The sequence below is a fragment of the Saprolegnia parasitica genome (genome assembly GCF_000151545.1).
Source record: "Saprolegnia parasitica CBS 223.65 unplaced genomic scaffold supercont2.26, whole genome shotgun sequence".
Classification (NCBI taxonomy): domain Eukaryota; phylum Oomycota; class Saprolegniomycetes; order Saprolegniales; family Saprolegniaceae; genus Saprolegnia; species Saprolegnia parasitica.
Genome location: NW_012156420.1, coordinates 229406 through 240679, shown reverse-complemented (window position 1 = coordinate 240679; position 11274 = coordinate 229406). Strand labels below are relative to the sequence as shown.

Here is an 11274-nt window from a genome sequence, read left to right as displayed (position 1 = left end):
ATCGCAAGAACTTGTTTGCTATCAACGTGCCATGCATTCTTACACAAATGTGGCCATAAGGTAACAGGGCCCGCTGTTGTTTTCAAGTATAACAGAATGATACACCCTTCGTAATTAGTGATGTAGAAGTGAGACACATTCCGTTAAGCACTAGGGTTAACCTGGTGGCCCTACGGCTACACTCTATCGTGGGCGCAATCTTTCTTCATGCAAGCTACAAAAAATGATAAAACGGCAACACGAAACGTCAATCAGTGGCTTCTAATGTTCGGGGGTTCCTGCTTACATCTAGTTTGGTGCAGGGGGAGGCAAATTCCGGAATGAGCCGCCATGGCGCTAGAAAGTTAGAGTACTTTGCTCAGCCAGTCAGTCAGTTACCATCTATCGCCTAATTAAAGCATCGCACATCGACATACTGACCAATCACCCCATTTCTTGCACACGGTCGGCCATATGAAGCCAGATACCAAGGACAGTAAGAGACCGTCGTCCGCAGCGTCCCGCCAATGCGCCAGCAAGTGTACTCAGCTAACCAACGCTCAACGCAGTCTGGACTTTAAATGCCCCCCGGCACTAGCACAGTGCAGCACGCACTTCATAGTGACCTACCTGTGGTAAGGCCGCCAAGCCTATAAAAAGCTAGCTTACAACGCCCGTTGGCGTCATACATATACGGCCTACAAACACATACTCGCTTCGCTCGTGGGGCCGCTTCGCGGCCGCGTCAGCTTCGCGGTCCGAGCTTGGAGATTCAAGGAGGGTGTACCTAGATTTTTTTACTTTAAGCAATAGGATACAAGAGATGTTATACAGTTTTACTTTGCTAACCTTCTGTGCGCTGCCAGGTAGAACGAATGCAGTCATAAAAAAAAGGGGAAGCGATGCAGTGGAGAATGCTAGCAAAACTTCATGTCTTTGCTAGAAACACCACGCTTTTGCCGCGATGTCATTTTTCGCGGTTCGTATCATGTACCACAACGATAAACTGCGAGAAAGGTTTGTGGTATGCAAGATAACAATGCTGAGACCGGAAATTGGTACAGAATGCAGTCATGAAGCGTACATGCACGAATGCACATCATCATCATACGTGCTAACCACCAATAGGACGCAAGAAACAAATCATTTATTGGACAACAAAAAGACACCAATATCCTCAGCGCACAAAATTTTGAGTAATGTTAAAAAGGGCAGAATATATAGCTTGACAGGGGTGCGCTCAATCGTTTTTGGTCAAATCTTCTTCGGCCTACGTAGTTGCCTGATAGTGAGCTCGTACCTGGTATGATATTTTAATGTCAGGTACAATGTCCGTCTGTTTCTGATAACGCCATCGCGTCCAGCGCAAAACCTTAGTGGAGAAGAAGTCTACTGTTAGTGATATAAAACAGCGTAGTCGTGCTAGTTGCTCTTTTAGTGGAGTGTCAAGGATTGCCTACCACAATATCAGATCCGTCATGTTAGGGAAAAATATTTGATCAATGCGTTGAACTCCCGGCAGAGATGTATTCATGATTCATACCTTTTTAGAAGCAGAGCCCAAAGGCTTGCAAAACGTACTAGTAATGTTGTGCATTCTTTCGGTGCGTTGATAGACAGCAGTGCGGTGCGTAGAAGTCGCTAACTGTGAAAAGAAGGTGCAATAAAAGAAAAAAATGCGATAGATAACACTGCTCGAAGGTATAAGGGATGCGGACGTGCATTCGCACATAAACATAGGCAGCAACCTGCACATTACATTCGAAGCCTCTACACTACATGTATGCATGCCAACGCTTAACGCCGTACCTCAATCGCCCGGCACGTGCTCCGCGCAAATTAAGAATCGGTTCGCTCGTCAGGCCGCCATTCGGCAAGTCGTGGGCATTGCCACACCGTGCGAACCACATGCATTAGAAACGAGTGTCAATATTGCTTCTTTCACAATATTGTTTAGAGAACAGTTATCTGGCATCGTCCGGATAGCCATCATGATGAGGAAACTGCCGCCGACACAACTACGAAGCCCGTACAGTTGAGCCGACTAGTGCATTACGCGGACCAATGCATTGCGCACTGCGTGCGCGCATCCGCTTTGCTCGTAGAGCCGCTTCGCGGCCTAGTCAGCCTTGGATCTGTACGACGACAGTGACTCTGCTCAACTGGCTGCTTTCCGTGACGGGATAGTGCTCAAGAAATTATTACAATCGACCCTGTTGACATCGAAGCCATGTTTCACGACCGATGCAGCAGCCAGGCATGAGGGGTGGCTGACGCTCGATGTTATTGTCGCGGTGAAAGCGAGCATCCTCACACAGTTCTCACTTGGACCGTCCTACGGAGAAATCTACAAGGCCTAGCTAACGCCAACCAGCAGCAGCGCGCTGTATGAGCTCGACTTACATGTAAGCCAACGAAGACGCCAATTTTGGTATGTGCGGCGAAGGCAGATATGGAAGGGCTATGAGTCCAACCTTCTGCTTGCACGGTGTCGGCTCAACTAACGCGTCGCGATAGTGTGGCCTTAGGGCCACAGGCAGGTTGAACGATTGTATAAAGCATCGCATTCATCACATCCATGATACTTGAACACGATATGGTAGACCCTGTGGCCCTATGGCCAAACTCATTGTCAGATCCACGGGGGTAGCTCCGGTACGAAAGGTCGCTGTCCCGCATGGATAGTGCGCTTAGACGTGCAAAAACGTTGTGCGTCGGCAAGCTATAGCACATATTTATACGATCTGTTAGTTCTAGGAAAATCTTGGCTTGCCTGACCAAAATAGGAGGTCCGAAAGTGACAACACGTAAGGTACAGCAGTAAGAGTACCCCAAGTGTCGTAGCAGCGCAATCGAGCACCTTGATGAGACTTGGACATGAGCGATTGTCAAATCGATAACAGCCTTCGGTATAAAGGCTTTAGGGGGCCAAGCGGACCCTGCTAGTACGCGCGAGCTGCAGCTGGGCCATTTCCGGCTTTTTGTATTGCATGATGTGATCTTGGCTCCATGGCCAAATTTCATATCCGGACGATATCCGGTCGTTTCAATCTTTGACTATGCAATAAGAAGGATCGAAGGTGTCGGCGTCATTCAACGGGCGTTTCAAATAAAAATACATACAAATCAAGCCTGAGAGCCACCCTTTGGTATTATTTCCTTGGCTATGGTCCATTCCCGTCGTTCTTCTTCTTTCCGCTGTTTGTTCTCGCAGTTCAGTCCGACAGGCAGAGCAAGATACTGAATGACGCCCCATGATTGGCCTATTTTATCAACGGGATCTTCGTGCAAACGATGCCAGTACTCATTTAGCGATGGGCTTGCCGCACGTGCTAACAGCTCTCGGCCTCGCGCTAGCTGCCGCAGTCTCGGGTGGCGACAGTAGCCAGCATGCGCTTCTGGCGCAACCCGCCTGCACGATCGATGTGCCTTGGGAAGGTGAGCTAGCGGCGCAGCGCGACTGCGAGTGGGCCAAGTGCCATCGGTGCTGGAAGAGCGTCTGGTACATCAAGGAGACTCATGTGCTGCCAAACATCACGATCGACGCAGTCTCGAAGGGTGTGCACCTGACGTGCTCATGGCTCACGCACGCGCGCAACGACTCGACGTGCGCGGCGATAACGCATGCAGTACCCTCGATCGTCGCAAACCTGACGGCGGGCCACAAAATCGGCGATGTGTGCCGTAGCCTCGCGCTGTGCAAGAGCCGGAAGCCGCAGAAACAACAAAAAGTGTCAAAGGGTATTGGCAGCATCTGCACCCACTGCTACTACGGCGTCAAGTACGTGAACGCAACGCGCCACATTGCTGGGCTTCCCGAGAAGGCAGTCAAGATTGGCGTCAAGGTGCTCTGTCCCCACTGCCCGCATTACCGCAAGGCATGCCACAAGTTTGTACGCAGTGTACCAACGATCCTCAAGGAGCTGAATGCTGGCAAAACGTGCGCCAAGGCTATTTGCAAGGACGTGGGATTCTGCGGGCACAAACGCCGCGCGTACGGCGAACGACGGGTGCCGGACGAAGACGATGAAGACGACTCGGGCATGACCATTGACGAGGACGCGGAAGATGACGATGGCGTTGGGTTTGATCGTCGACACCACATTTGCACGCGCCATCGTCGTGAGCATCGAACGTCCCGTTGTGGCGGCAATTGCGACCGCCGTCATTGTCACTGGTACAGCGACGATGATGACACAGACGTAGACAACGACGGCGATGACGATGGAATCGACTCGTCGCACACCCACCGTTGTCGTCACGGTCATAATTACTATCGTCACAACCGTGGTCACCGCCGTCCTCACCATCATTGCGACACGTACGAAGACGAAGCGGATGATGAAGACAGCGTGTACGAGGACATTGCCTCGGAGACGACGCATGGGCACCACTGCGGCTACCCCTGCCACAGCCACCATTGTCACCACCACCATCGTAGTCATCACCACCATCACCATCATCACCACCATCACCACCACCACCATGACGACGCCGACGTCAACGAAGCCGGTTACGCAGGGTCCAAGGGCTTGAGCAACTTGAAGATGGCACAACTGTCCAAGGCAACATCCATTGCCGCAGCGGGCGTGGTGACGTTGGGTATCATTTTCCTCGCGGCGAAGGTTTTTCAGCGCAGACGCTTGCAAGGCGTCGAAGCTGAATACGTTGCGGTGCCCCAGCAGGGTCAGTAGGACGACGCCGAGCAAGCAGCGATGCATCGGTTGTTAGTAGTTTTCTGCACAACCAATAAACGTGACTTTCTCGCATTGCAGTCATATGCCGCATAGACAAAATAACAATACTTCAGGACGTTTGGCGGTATAAGCTAATGCAAGTCTCAACAAACTCGACCTGCCGAGCATGCATTGTTGCCACAAGGAGCTATCCATCCCTTCTTTAGAAGGCAACCTGGTATGGAGCATACGTATTACCTTGGCGTAGTTCAGCTTCTTCTCGTCGTCACCGGCTTGGTCGGCCATATGCTCATGAAGTTGGCGCAACCTCTGAAAACGCTGCTCGGATACGGGTCAGAGCAGCTCGCTGTGGATCATCGCACCTGAAACAGCATGGTCTGGAGGTACTGGCCGTTGGGAGACACGTCTAGCAGACACAGAGTTGGCGTCGTGACCTAGCTTTTCGTCGTCAGTGCGATAGATCTGCCAAAACGACGAACATAATTCTTTTGGTCGCAAGCACTTGGTCGTAGAGTGACGAGAGTATCTCGTACTGCGCGAGTCGCTCCTCCTGCATGTGTCCCACAAGACTCTACGTCTCGCATGACACCACCTCAGGTGACAATGCTTGGTCGTACAGAAGCGTCGCGGAACTGCGCGGCGTGCGTGTCTTGGAGGCTCTGGAGCACATCGACCTTAGCGCTGCACCGGATCAGCCGGGAATCGTACTATTCAAACCCATGGACAATGAAGACTCGGAGCTCACGACGCTTACATCGTGCAGGACGCGCTCCAAGAAGCCGTCAATGTTGCTTGTAAAACGCTCCGAAGCGAGGCGCTAGATGCCGCAGTCGCATCGCGGTTCATCGCTCCATTCTACACGTACATGGACTTGCGTTGTGTTTGCCGTCGCCCGCTTGAGCTCATCGATCTTGGCTTCGGCACGCGCGAGCTGGGCTTCGAGATGCGCAATTGTCTTTTCTTGTATTTCTCGCTCGCTACAGATACATGCCACACGATGGAAAGTCGAGATGACGTTTGATACCTCATTACTTGGACAGCCTCGTGTTGAGCCTTGGCCGCGCGCACCAGGGCTTCCGCGTCCATGGAGCGCGCCACTGCTGCTGCCAGTTCCGCCGATAGAAACACTGCTTTCGCCTCGGCATCCACGGCTCGTGCTGTCAACGCAGCGAGTTGTGAGGTTAAGGCTGATGCTTTGGCATCGGCTGCGTCAACTTTGATCTGGAGCGCATGGAGTGCCATTTCATGCGTCTCAAGCTCAACAGTCTCGATTGCAAGTCCCTGCTTGGTCACGTCGATTGCGTCAATCGCGTCCTCGTCTAGTGTCCTGCAAATTGTTAGATTCAGCGTCTGCTGGAGCTTCATACTTGGATGCAGATGCGTTGATAAGGCGCGACTCGAGTGCTGTGATGCGGTTGCACAACTCAGTCTCTTGCGCAGCTGCCGTCGCCTTTGCCGATGCCAGCCTACGCTTGATGATGATGCCTTGTGCAAAACGTCACGTTGAGAGCGCCTACGCAACGGCGCTGGCAGCGTCCTTCTCCAGCGCTGCCATTTGCAACCTCTCGATGGTCGAAGAGAGGGCTCCTTTCTCCGCAGCGAACCTACGATCGATTCCAGCGTCAAGTTCGAACCAGAAATGATGTACGTTGCATTGGCTGCATCGATTCCGCGCTGCACCAGCGTCTGCACTTCATCGCGCGTTGCAGTTTCGAAAGTTGTCGTTTGCGTTAGGCTTTCCACCGATAATCCAGCATTTGGAGTTGACGGTGGACCCACTTGGACACCCACCGATGTTGTGGGCGCTCTTGCAGTTGACGTCACATCTGTTTGCGTGGCGGTCGGTGTCGTCATTGTCGACAGCGGCGCTGTATTTAACGGGACTGAAATCATCTCGTTCTCGATCTGCGTCTCCCGCTCGGTTGTCGGAGCGGGTCCATCGGTTTGAGCATCTCTCGATGTCGAATAGGAGTCAGTTTGAACACATGAGACCGCGACTTCGGTGTTTTCGGTTTGGCTGCCGACAGTATGGACGACCTTTGTGAGGGCAGCTCGAAGCGCTTGGAGCTCTCCTTGGGCTTCGCAATCCTTGCGCAAGAGGTCGTTTGTCTCCTTGGCCTGCTCCGCCCATGCTCTACAAAATCGTTCATTGCATATCGCGTCAGCAGCGCACGCACGTGGCCTCGGCCTGTGTCTGCACCGAGATGGCATGCGCGAGTGATTTGACCCGTGCCTGCTCATCGAGGAGCTTCTTTTCCATTTGCGCCGACACTTGCAATAGCAGCTGCCGTCGCCACGTCTGAATCGCACGCCGAGTGGCCGCCAAAGTGCATTGTCGTAGGCACCGAAGGAGCCACCGCCGGCGCTGTAACGCATGGATCGCGTGCTGTGTCCAGGATCTCCATGCGCGCCCCAGCAACAGCTGCTTCTTGTGCCGGCGCCCATTGCTTTGCTGACGCGCATCGATAACCGCTCGATGGACATGTGCCACCCACGCATGCAACGCAGCTCGTAGTCGCGGCTTGCGCCACAGCGACGCGAGGCGAAAGATGGACAATTTCCAGAGCCGCTGGCGTCGGCGCTCTTCGATGGCGTTTGCGAGTAGGCGGCGACAGCGGTAGCGTCGAAAGCAGCCTTGCAGCTGCTTGACAGCGTCCTGGCGCTTTGCCGCTTCCTGCTTCCGCTTACGCCGACGGAGGGCATCCCGCCACGCTCGGAGTCCAATTGCAAGGATGCGTCGACGGTAGCTGAGAACGCGCTGGTCGATTGCTGCTTGCTGAGATGGCGTGCGGGAGGCTCGCGGGGGTGGAGGTGTCGCCATCTCGCCAGGGCTCGTTGCGCGATCGACCATTTCGGGGAGGTCATCGTCGTCTTCGTCATCGCACGCTGCAATATCGTCCGGCTTCTTCGCTGTGAACGAAGACAGCATTGTACGGGGCGATGCTGTAGGCTTCTCCAACGTCTCTGGCAGCTCATCGTCCTCGTCGTCGACATCGTTCATGCTGTGCCATGGACCTCAGATAAACGTGGCAGCACTAAAGTCACGTACGAAAGTGGGGCCGTCGACCGTCGTTGAGCAACGCTTTGCTGGGCCATTGGGAACTTGGTCTACAACATTGCTTGTCGTAACTCACGATCGATGTTTGGCCTACCCTAGATGCTGCCACTCGCTTGCGTTCCAAGAGCTTGCGCTCGACAAGGCTGCACAAGGCGGCGTCCATGAGCGTCTGGTTGCGGAAGGACGGATGGACGCGGGAGTGGATACGATTGCCTTGCGTGCTCTTGCTAAACATGGGCGCAACCATCGAAGCTGTCGACGCCGACACGGACGACGTCATAGTGATGTCAAACCTACAAAAGCACGTGCGGACTGCGTCAGTGCAACCAGTCGCACGTGAAAGCGTCAAGGGGCGTTCCGAACGCAAGCGTGTCCCCGTGCACGACTTTGGTCGGTAAGCCAATGCGCTGGCCGTTGACAAAGACGTCAGCGGCAACGCCAATGCCGGACACGACAGCCTGCACGCACGTGTATCAATAGGAACAGAGCGCTCCCAATATATTACCTCGGACGTTGTCGGCGATAGCTCGACGAGCGCATGTCGGTCATCAATGTTGGCGCCGTCAAGGACCTACTTGGAAAGTTGATGGTGCGCGAGGCTGACGACATCGATACCACGTTGCAGTGGAACGACGATGTTCCGAGGATGTTGGGTCCTGGCACGAGCTCGTGTGCGACGTCGTCTCGGCGCAGGGCAGGCATCCGTTCTTCGAAAGATCCGCCGTTTTGTGCGCCTTCGGGGAAAACCGAGACTTGAAGAAAACAACGAAAAGACAAAAGGTCGTATATATACACTCGTACGGGTTAAATACCCACTACTATCGCATACAACAAACGCCTACGACCACCAAACGCTCTTGAGGTCGTCTTGACCAAACATCTTTTTGCACGTCGGGCACTTGCGGTTGCGCGCCTTGAGGTTGGCGTCCATGCAGTCCTTGCAAAACATGTGCGAGCACTTGGAGATGATCACGTCCTTTAGCGCGTCCTGGCAAACGGAACACTTGAGCTTCTTGCGCAGATCGCCGAGCTCAAAACGCTCCAGCTCGCTCAGCGGTGCGGCGTCGGCCTAGTCTCCAGTGTCGCCTTTGACCCTGAAACGAAAGATCGCTACCTCTGCTGCTTTGACGAGCGGTGCACTCGCCTTGGTCTCGCACTTTTCGCACGGCGTCACCTTCTCAGCTTTGGGCTGCGCCGCCATGTGCTTGGTGAACTCGAGCTCGCGAAGTGCGCGCATTTTGTCCTTCTCCGCGTCGTCCTTGAGGGCAAGCACGCGATTCACGTGCGCGTGGAGGCCCTGTAGCTCTTCTTCCTTGGTCTTGATAACGTCCTATCACGGAAACATCACATCACTCCACTCGGGTAACGTGCGCACCGCAAAACCATGCTCGAGGGTCTTTTGCTGCTTCTGGAGCCCCTGGAGCGCCGCAACTTGGAGCCGGACGCCCGCGAGTTCATCAAAGCTAAATGCGTTCGCCTGCTCCAGCTTGGCAACGGCCTGGTGTAGCTTGGTAATAGTCGTCTCCTTTTCGCTGAGCTTTTGCAACGTCTTCTTCATCTGGTCGCGCATTGCGTCCGCCTCGCGGTTCACAGCGTCAACCTCCAGCACAATAGCATTCAGTTCGGCGTCGTGGTTTACGTCCTTGAGTAACTCGAGCTCGCGCGCGATGGCGTCCCGCGCCACCTCCGCAGTAGCAAGTTTGGTCTCCGTTTCGGCAAGAGCTTTTCTTGTCGCCTGGTCCCGAGCAATCATGGCCGTCCTGTCCCCCGACCTACCGCACATTATTAGTATCGTAGCATTTAGTGTACGCCCGTACGCTAGGTCCGCTTGCAGTGCGTCGTAGGACGCCTGGAGATTAGCCAACTGGCCTTCGAGGCGCCGCATGGTCGATGACGTTGCCGCTTCTTGGACTTCGATGACGCACTGGCGGTACTTTTCAGAGCCTTTGAGCTGCGAGACACTCTATGAGGGGCAATTTTTCTACTCACAACGTACCTGGGCTTGGAGACTCGCAACTTGACGCTCGTACGACGAAAGAAGTGTCTTGTACTCGACCATCTACTGCAGAGTTACAACGAGTTCGAGAACCGCAGACTTGGCGAACCTGGTCCTTGTACGAGGCGAATGTCGTGATTTTTGCCTTGAGCTCTGCGTTTTTCAACATGGCTTCGTCTAGTTTGGCCTTGGTCTTGAGAGCGTCGCCTTGGTACTTAACGAGCTTCTTCTTCCACTTTTCGTGAATGTGTGCGTCCATGTCCTGTAGGCTTCGTGAGGCCAACAACAACCTCTCTGACGCACCTTGCACTTGAGCTTGAAGCGCATGTATTCGTCCTTGACGTGCGCAAGCTCGTTCACGGCGCGCGCCAGTTGCTCGTCATGGAGAGTCTTTAGAGCGGACATCGAACTCTTGGTCTATTCCAAGCATCGTTTTCAAGATAGAAAAACAACAGATGCGGGCACCGTACCGACGCTTCCGTCGCCATCGCGCGACGAAGATCTGCTTCGAGCTTTCCAAGCTTTTGAGCGTCGCCTCCGTGTCAGTAGCATTGCTGTCAGCCGCGGCTTCGGGTCCGCCTAAGCACATTGCAGTTTGCACGCTGGTAAACGGAGCGACCAGTACCTTGAGCTCGCTTGCCTGCTGCGAGACTCTGGCCTTTGGCGACCCGTTCTTGATGCAATCGAGTTCACGGCAGGCTTGGTGGCGCTCCAATTCCTTGCGTTCAAGATCGCATTTGACCTCGCGCAGTTGCTGCTTGTACGCAGCAAGTTGGTCTTTGTAGCTTGCTGCCAGAGATTCGGCCTTGGTCTTGGCGTCAATGGCCCGTGCTAACGCTTCCGTCTCGTTCACCTTGGAACTTGACGCCGAAGTTTCCGTGAGGAGTCGACTGACGAAGCCCTTGAGGTATTCGCACTCGTCGCGCAAATGGGAGTTGACGGTGGTGTCTGTGGCAGCCTCTGGGGTCAACGGCTGCGTGCCCGATTGGTACCACTCGTTAATTTCGCAGTAGAGATCTTCGGGTAGCTTGACTTCAATGGTACCGATCGCTTCGATCGCGGCCTGAGCGTCGTGTGATGCATCTGCCAGACGTCGACGATGAGGTGCAAGACCCAGCACGAATGCAAGTACTGGTACCTGGGAGCAGCGTGTGCAGCGTGCTCAAGAGGGAGCTCCAGTGGCTCAGCACGGTGCGTGTACGAGCGTCGACGACGTGGCGATGCGCGAAGAGCTCGCTGCACTTGGTCTCCAGAAACTGGATCCGGCGGTTCTTCTCACCAAGGACTTCCCGCAGTGCAGTGTTCCGCGCCCGGAGCTGCTTGTCGGTCTCGATGGGGTCGCCTTCCTCTTCCTCCTTGCTGCCTCCCTCGTCGACCTCTTGCCGCTTGGTCCGTTTCCCCGAGACCTGCGGCGGCTCGTCCGCGTCGCCTTCTCGCTTCCGTCGGTGGTCCATCGTATATTGCCCAGCCAGCAACCGTATTAATATTCTTCATTTTTTACTCTTTGAATTTGTATGCCATCTGGGGATATTTTAGTCGGCCAA

At 54.2% G+C, this 11274-nt stretch overlaps 5 protein-coding genes across 5 annotated transcripts; all 5 read right to left on the bottom strand.

Annotated features, from left to right (window-relative positions):
- Positions 1 to 1233: 1233 nt before the first annotated feature.
- Positions 1234 to 1513, bottom strand: SPRG_07204 (hypothetical protein; the record flags this gene model as incomplete). The annotated part of the gene is made up of 2 exons (XM_012345996.1): positions 1234 to 1351; positions 1440 to 1513. 2 exons carry the CDS (start codon positions 1511 to 1513, stop codon positions 1234 to 1236), a joined length of 192 nt encoding a protein of 63 aa, XP_012201386.1.
- Positions 1514 to 3713: 2200 nt separating this feature from the next.
- Positions 3714 to 4700, bottom strand: SPRG_07203 (hypothetical protein; the record flags this gene model as incomplete). Its single annotated transcript, XM_012345995.1, has 1 exon — positions 3714 to 4700. One exon carries the CDS (start codon positions 4698 to 4700, stop codon positions 3714 to 3716), a length of 987 nt encoding a protein of 328 aa, XP_012201385.1.
- An 85-nt stretch (positions 4701 to 4785) lies between these two features.
- Positions 4786 to 6231, bottom strand: SPRG_07202 (hypothetical protein; the record flags this gene model as incomplete). Its single annotated transcript, XM_012345994.1, has 10 exons — positions 4786 to 4863; positions 4914 to 4985; positions 5039 to 5110; positions 5179 to 5247; positions 5294 to 5383; positions 5431 to 5493; positions 5542 to 5653; positions 5701 to 6003; positions 6044 to 6142; positions 6194 to 6231. The coding sequence occupies 10 exons, from the start codon at positions 6229 to 6231 to the stop codon at positions 4786 to 4788; spliced, it is 996 nt and encodes a 331-aa protein (XP_012201384.1).
- A 606-nt stretch (positions 6232 to 6837) lies between these two features.
- On the bottom strand, positions 6838 to 7886 carry SPRG_07201 (hypothetical protein; the record flags this gene model as incomplete). Its single annotated transcript, XM_012345993.1, has 4 exons — positions 7829 to 7886; positions 7726 to 7784; positions 7168 to 7678; positions 6838 to 6960 (listed from the first exon to the last, which is right to left on the bottom strand). Exons 2-4 carry the CDS (start codon positions 7770 to 7772, stop codon positions 6838 to 6840), a joined length of 681 nt encoding a protein of 226 aa, XP_012201383.1. The 5' UTR covers positions 7773 to 7784; positions 7829 to 7886.
- Positions 7887 to 8572: 686 nt separating this feature from the next.
- SPRG_07200 (hypothetical protein) lies at positions 8573 to 11184 on the bottom strand (the record flags this gene model as incomplete). Its single annotated transcript, XM_012345992.1, has 10 exons — positions 8573 to 8803; positions 8828 to 9064; positions 9110 to 9506; positions 9552 to 9685; positions 9731 to 9793; positions 9840 to 9992; positions 10034 to 10147; positions 10201 to 10242; positions 10356 to 10813; positions 10869 to 11184. 10 exons carry the CDS (start codon positions 11182 to 11184, stop codon positions 8573 to 8575), a joined length of 2145 nt encoding a protein of 714 aa, XP_012201382.1.
- Positions 11185 to 11274: the final 90 nt, after the last annotated feature.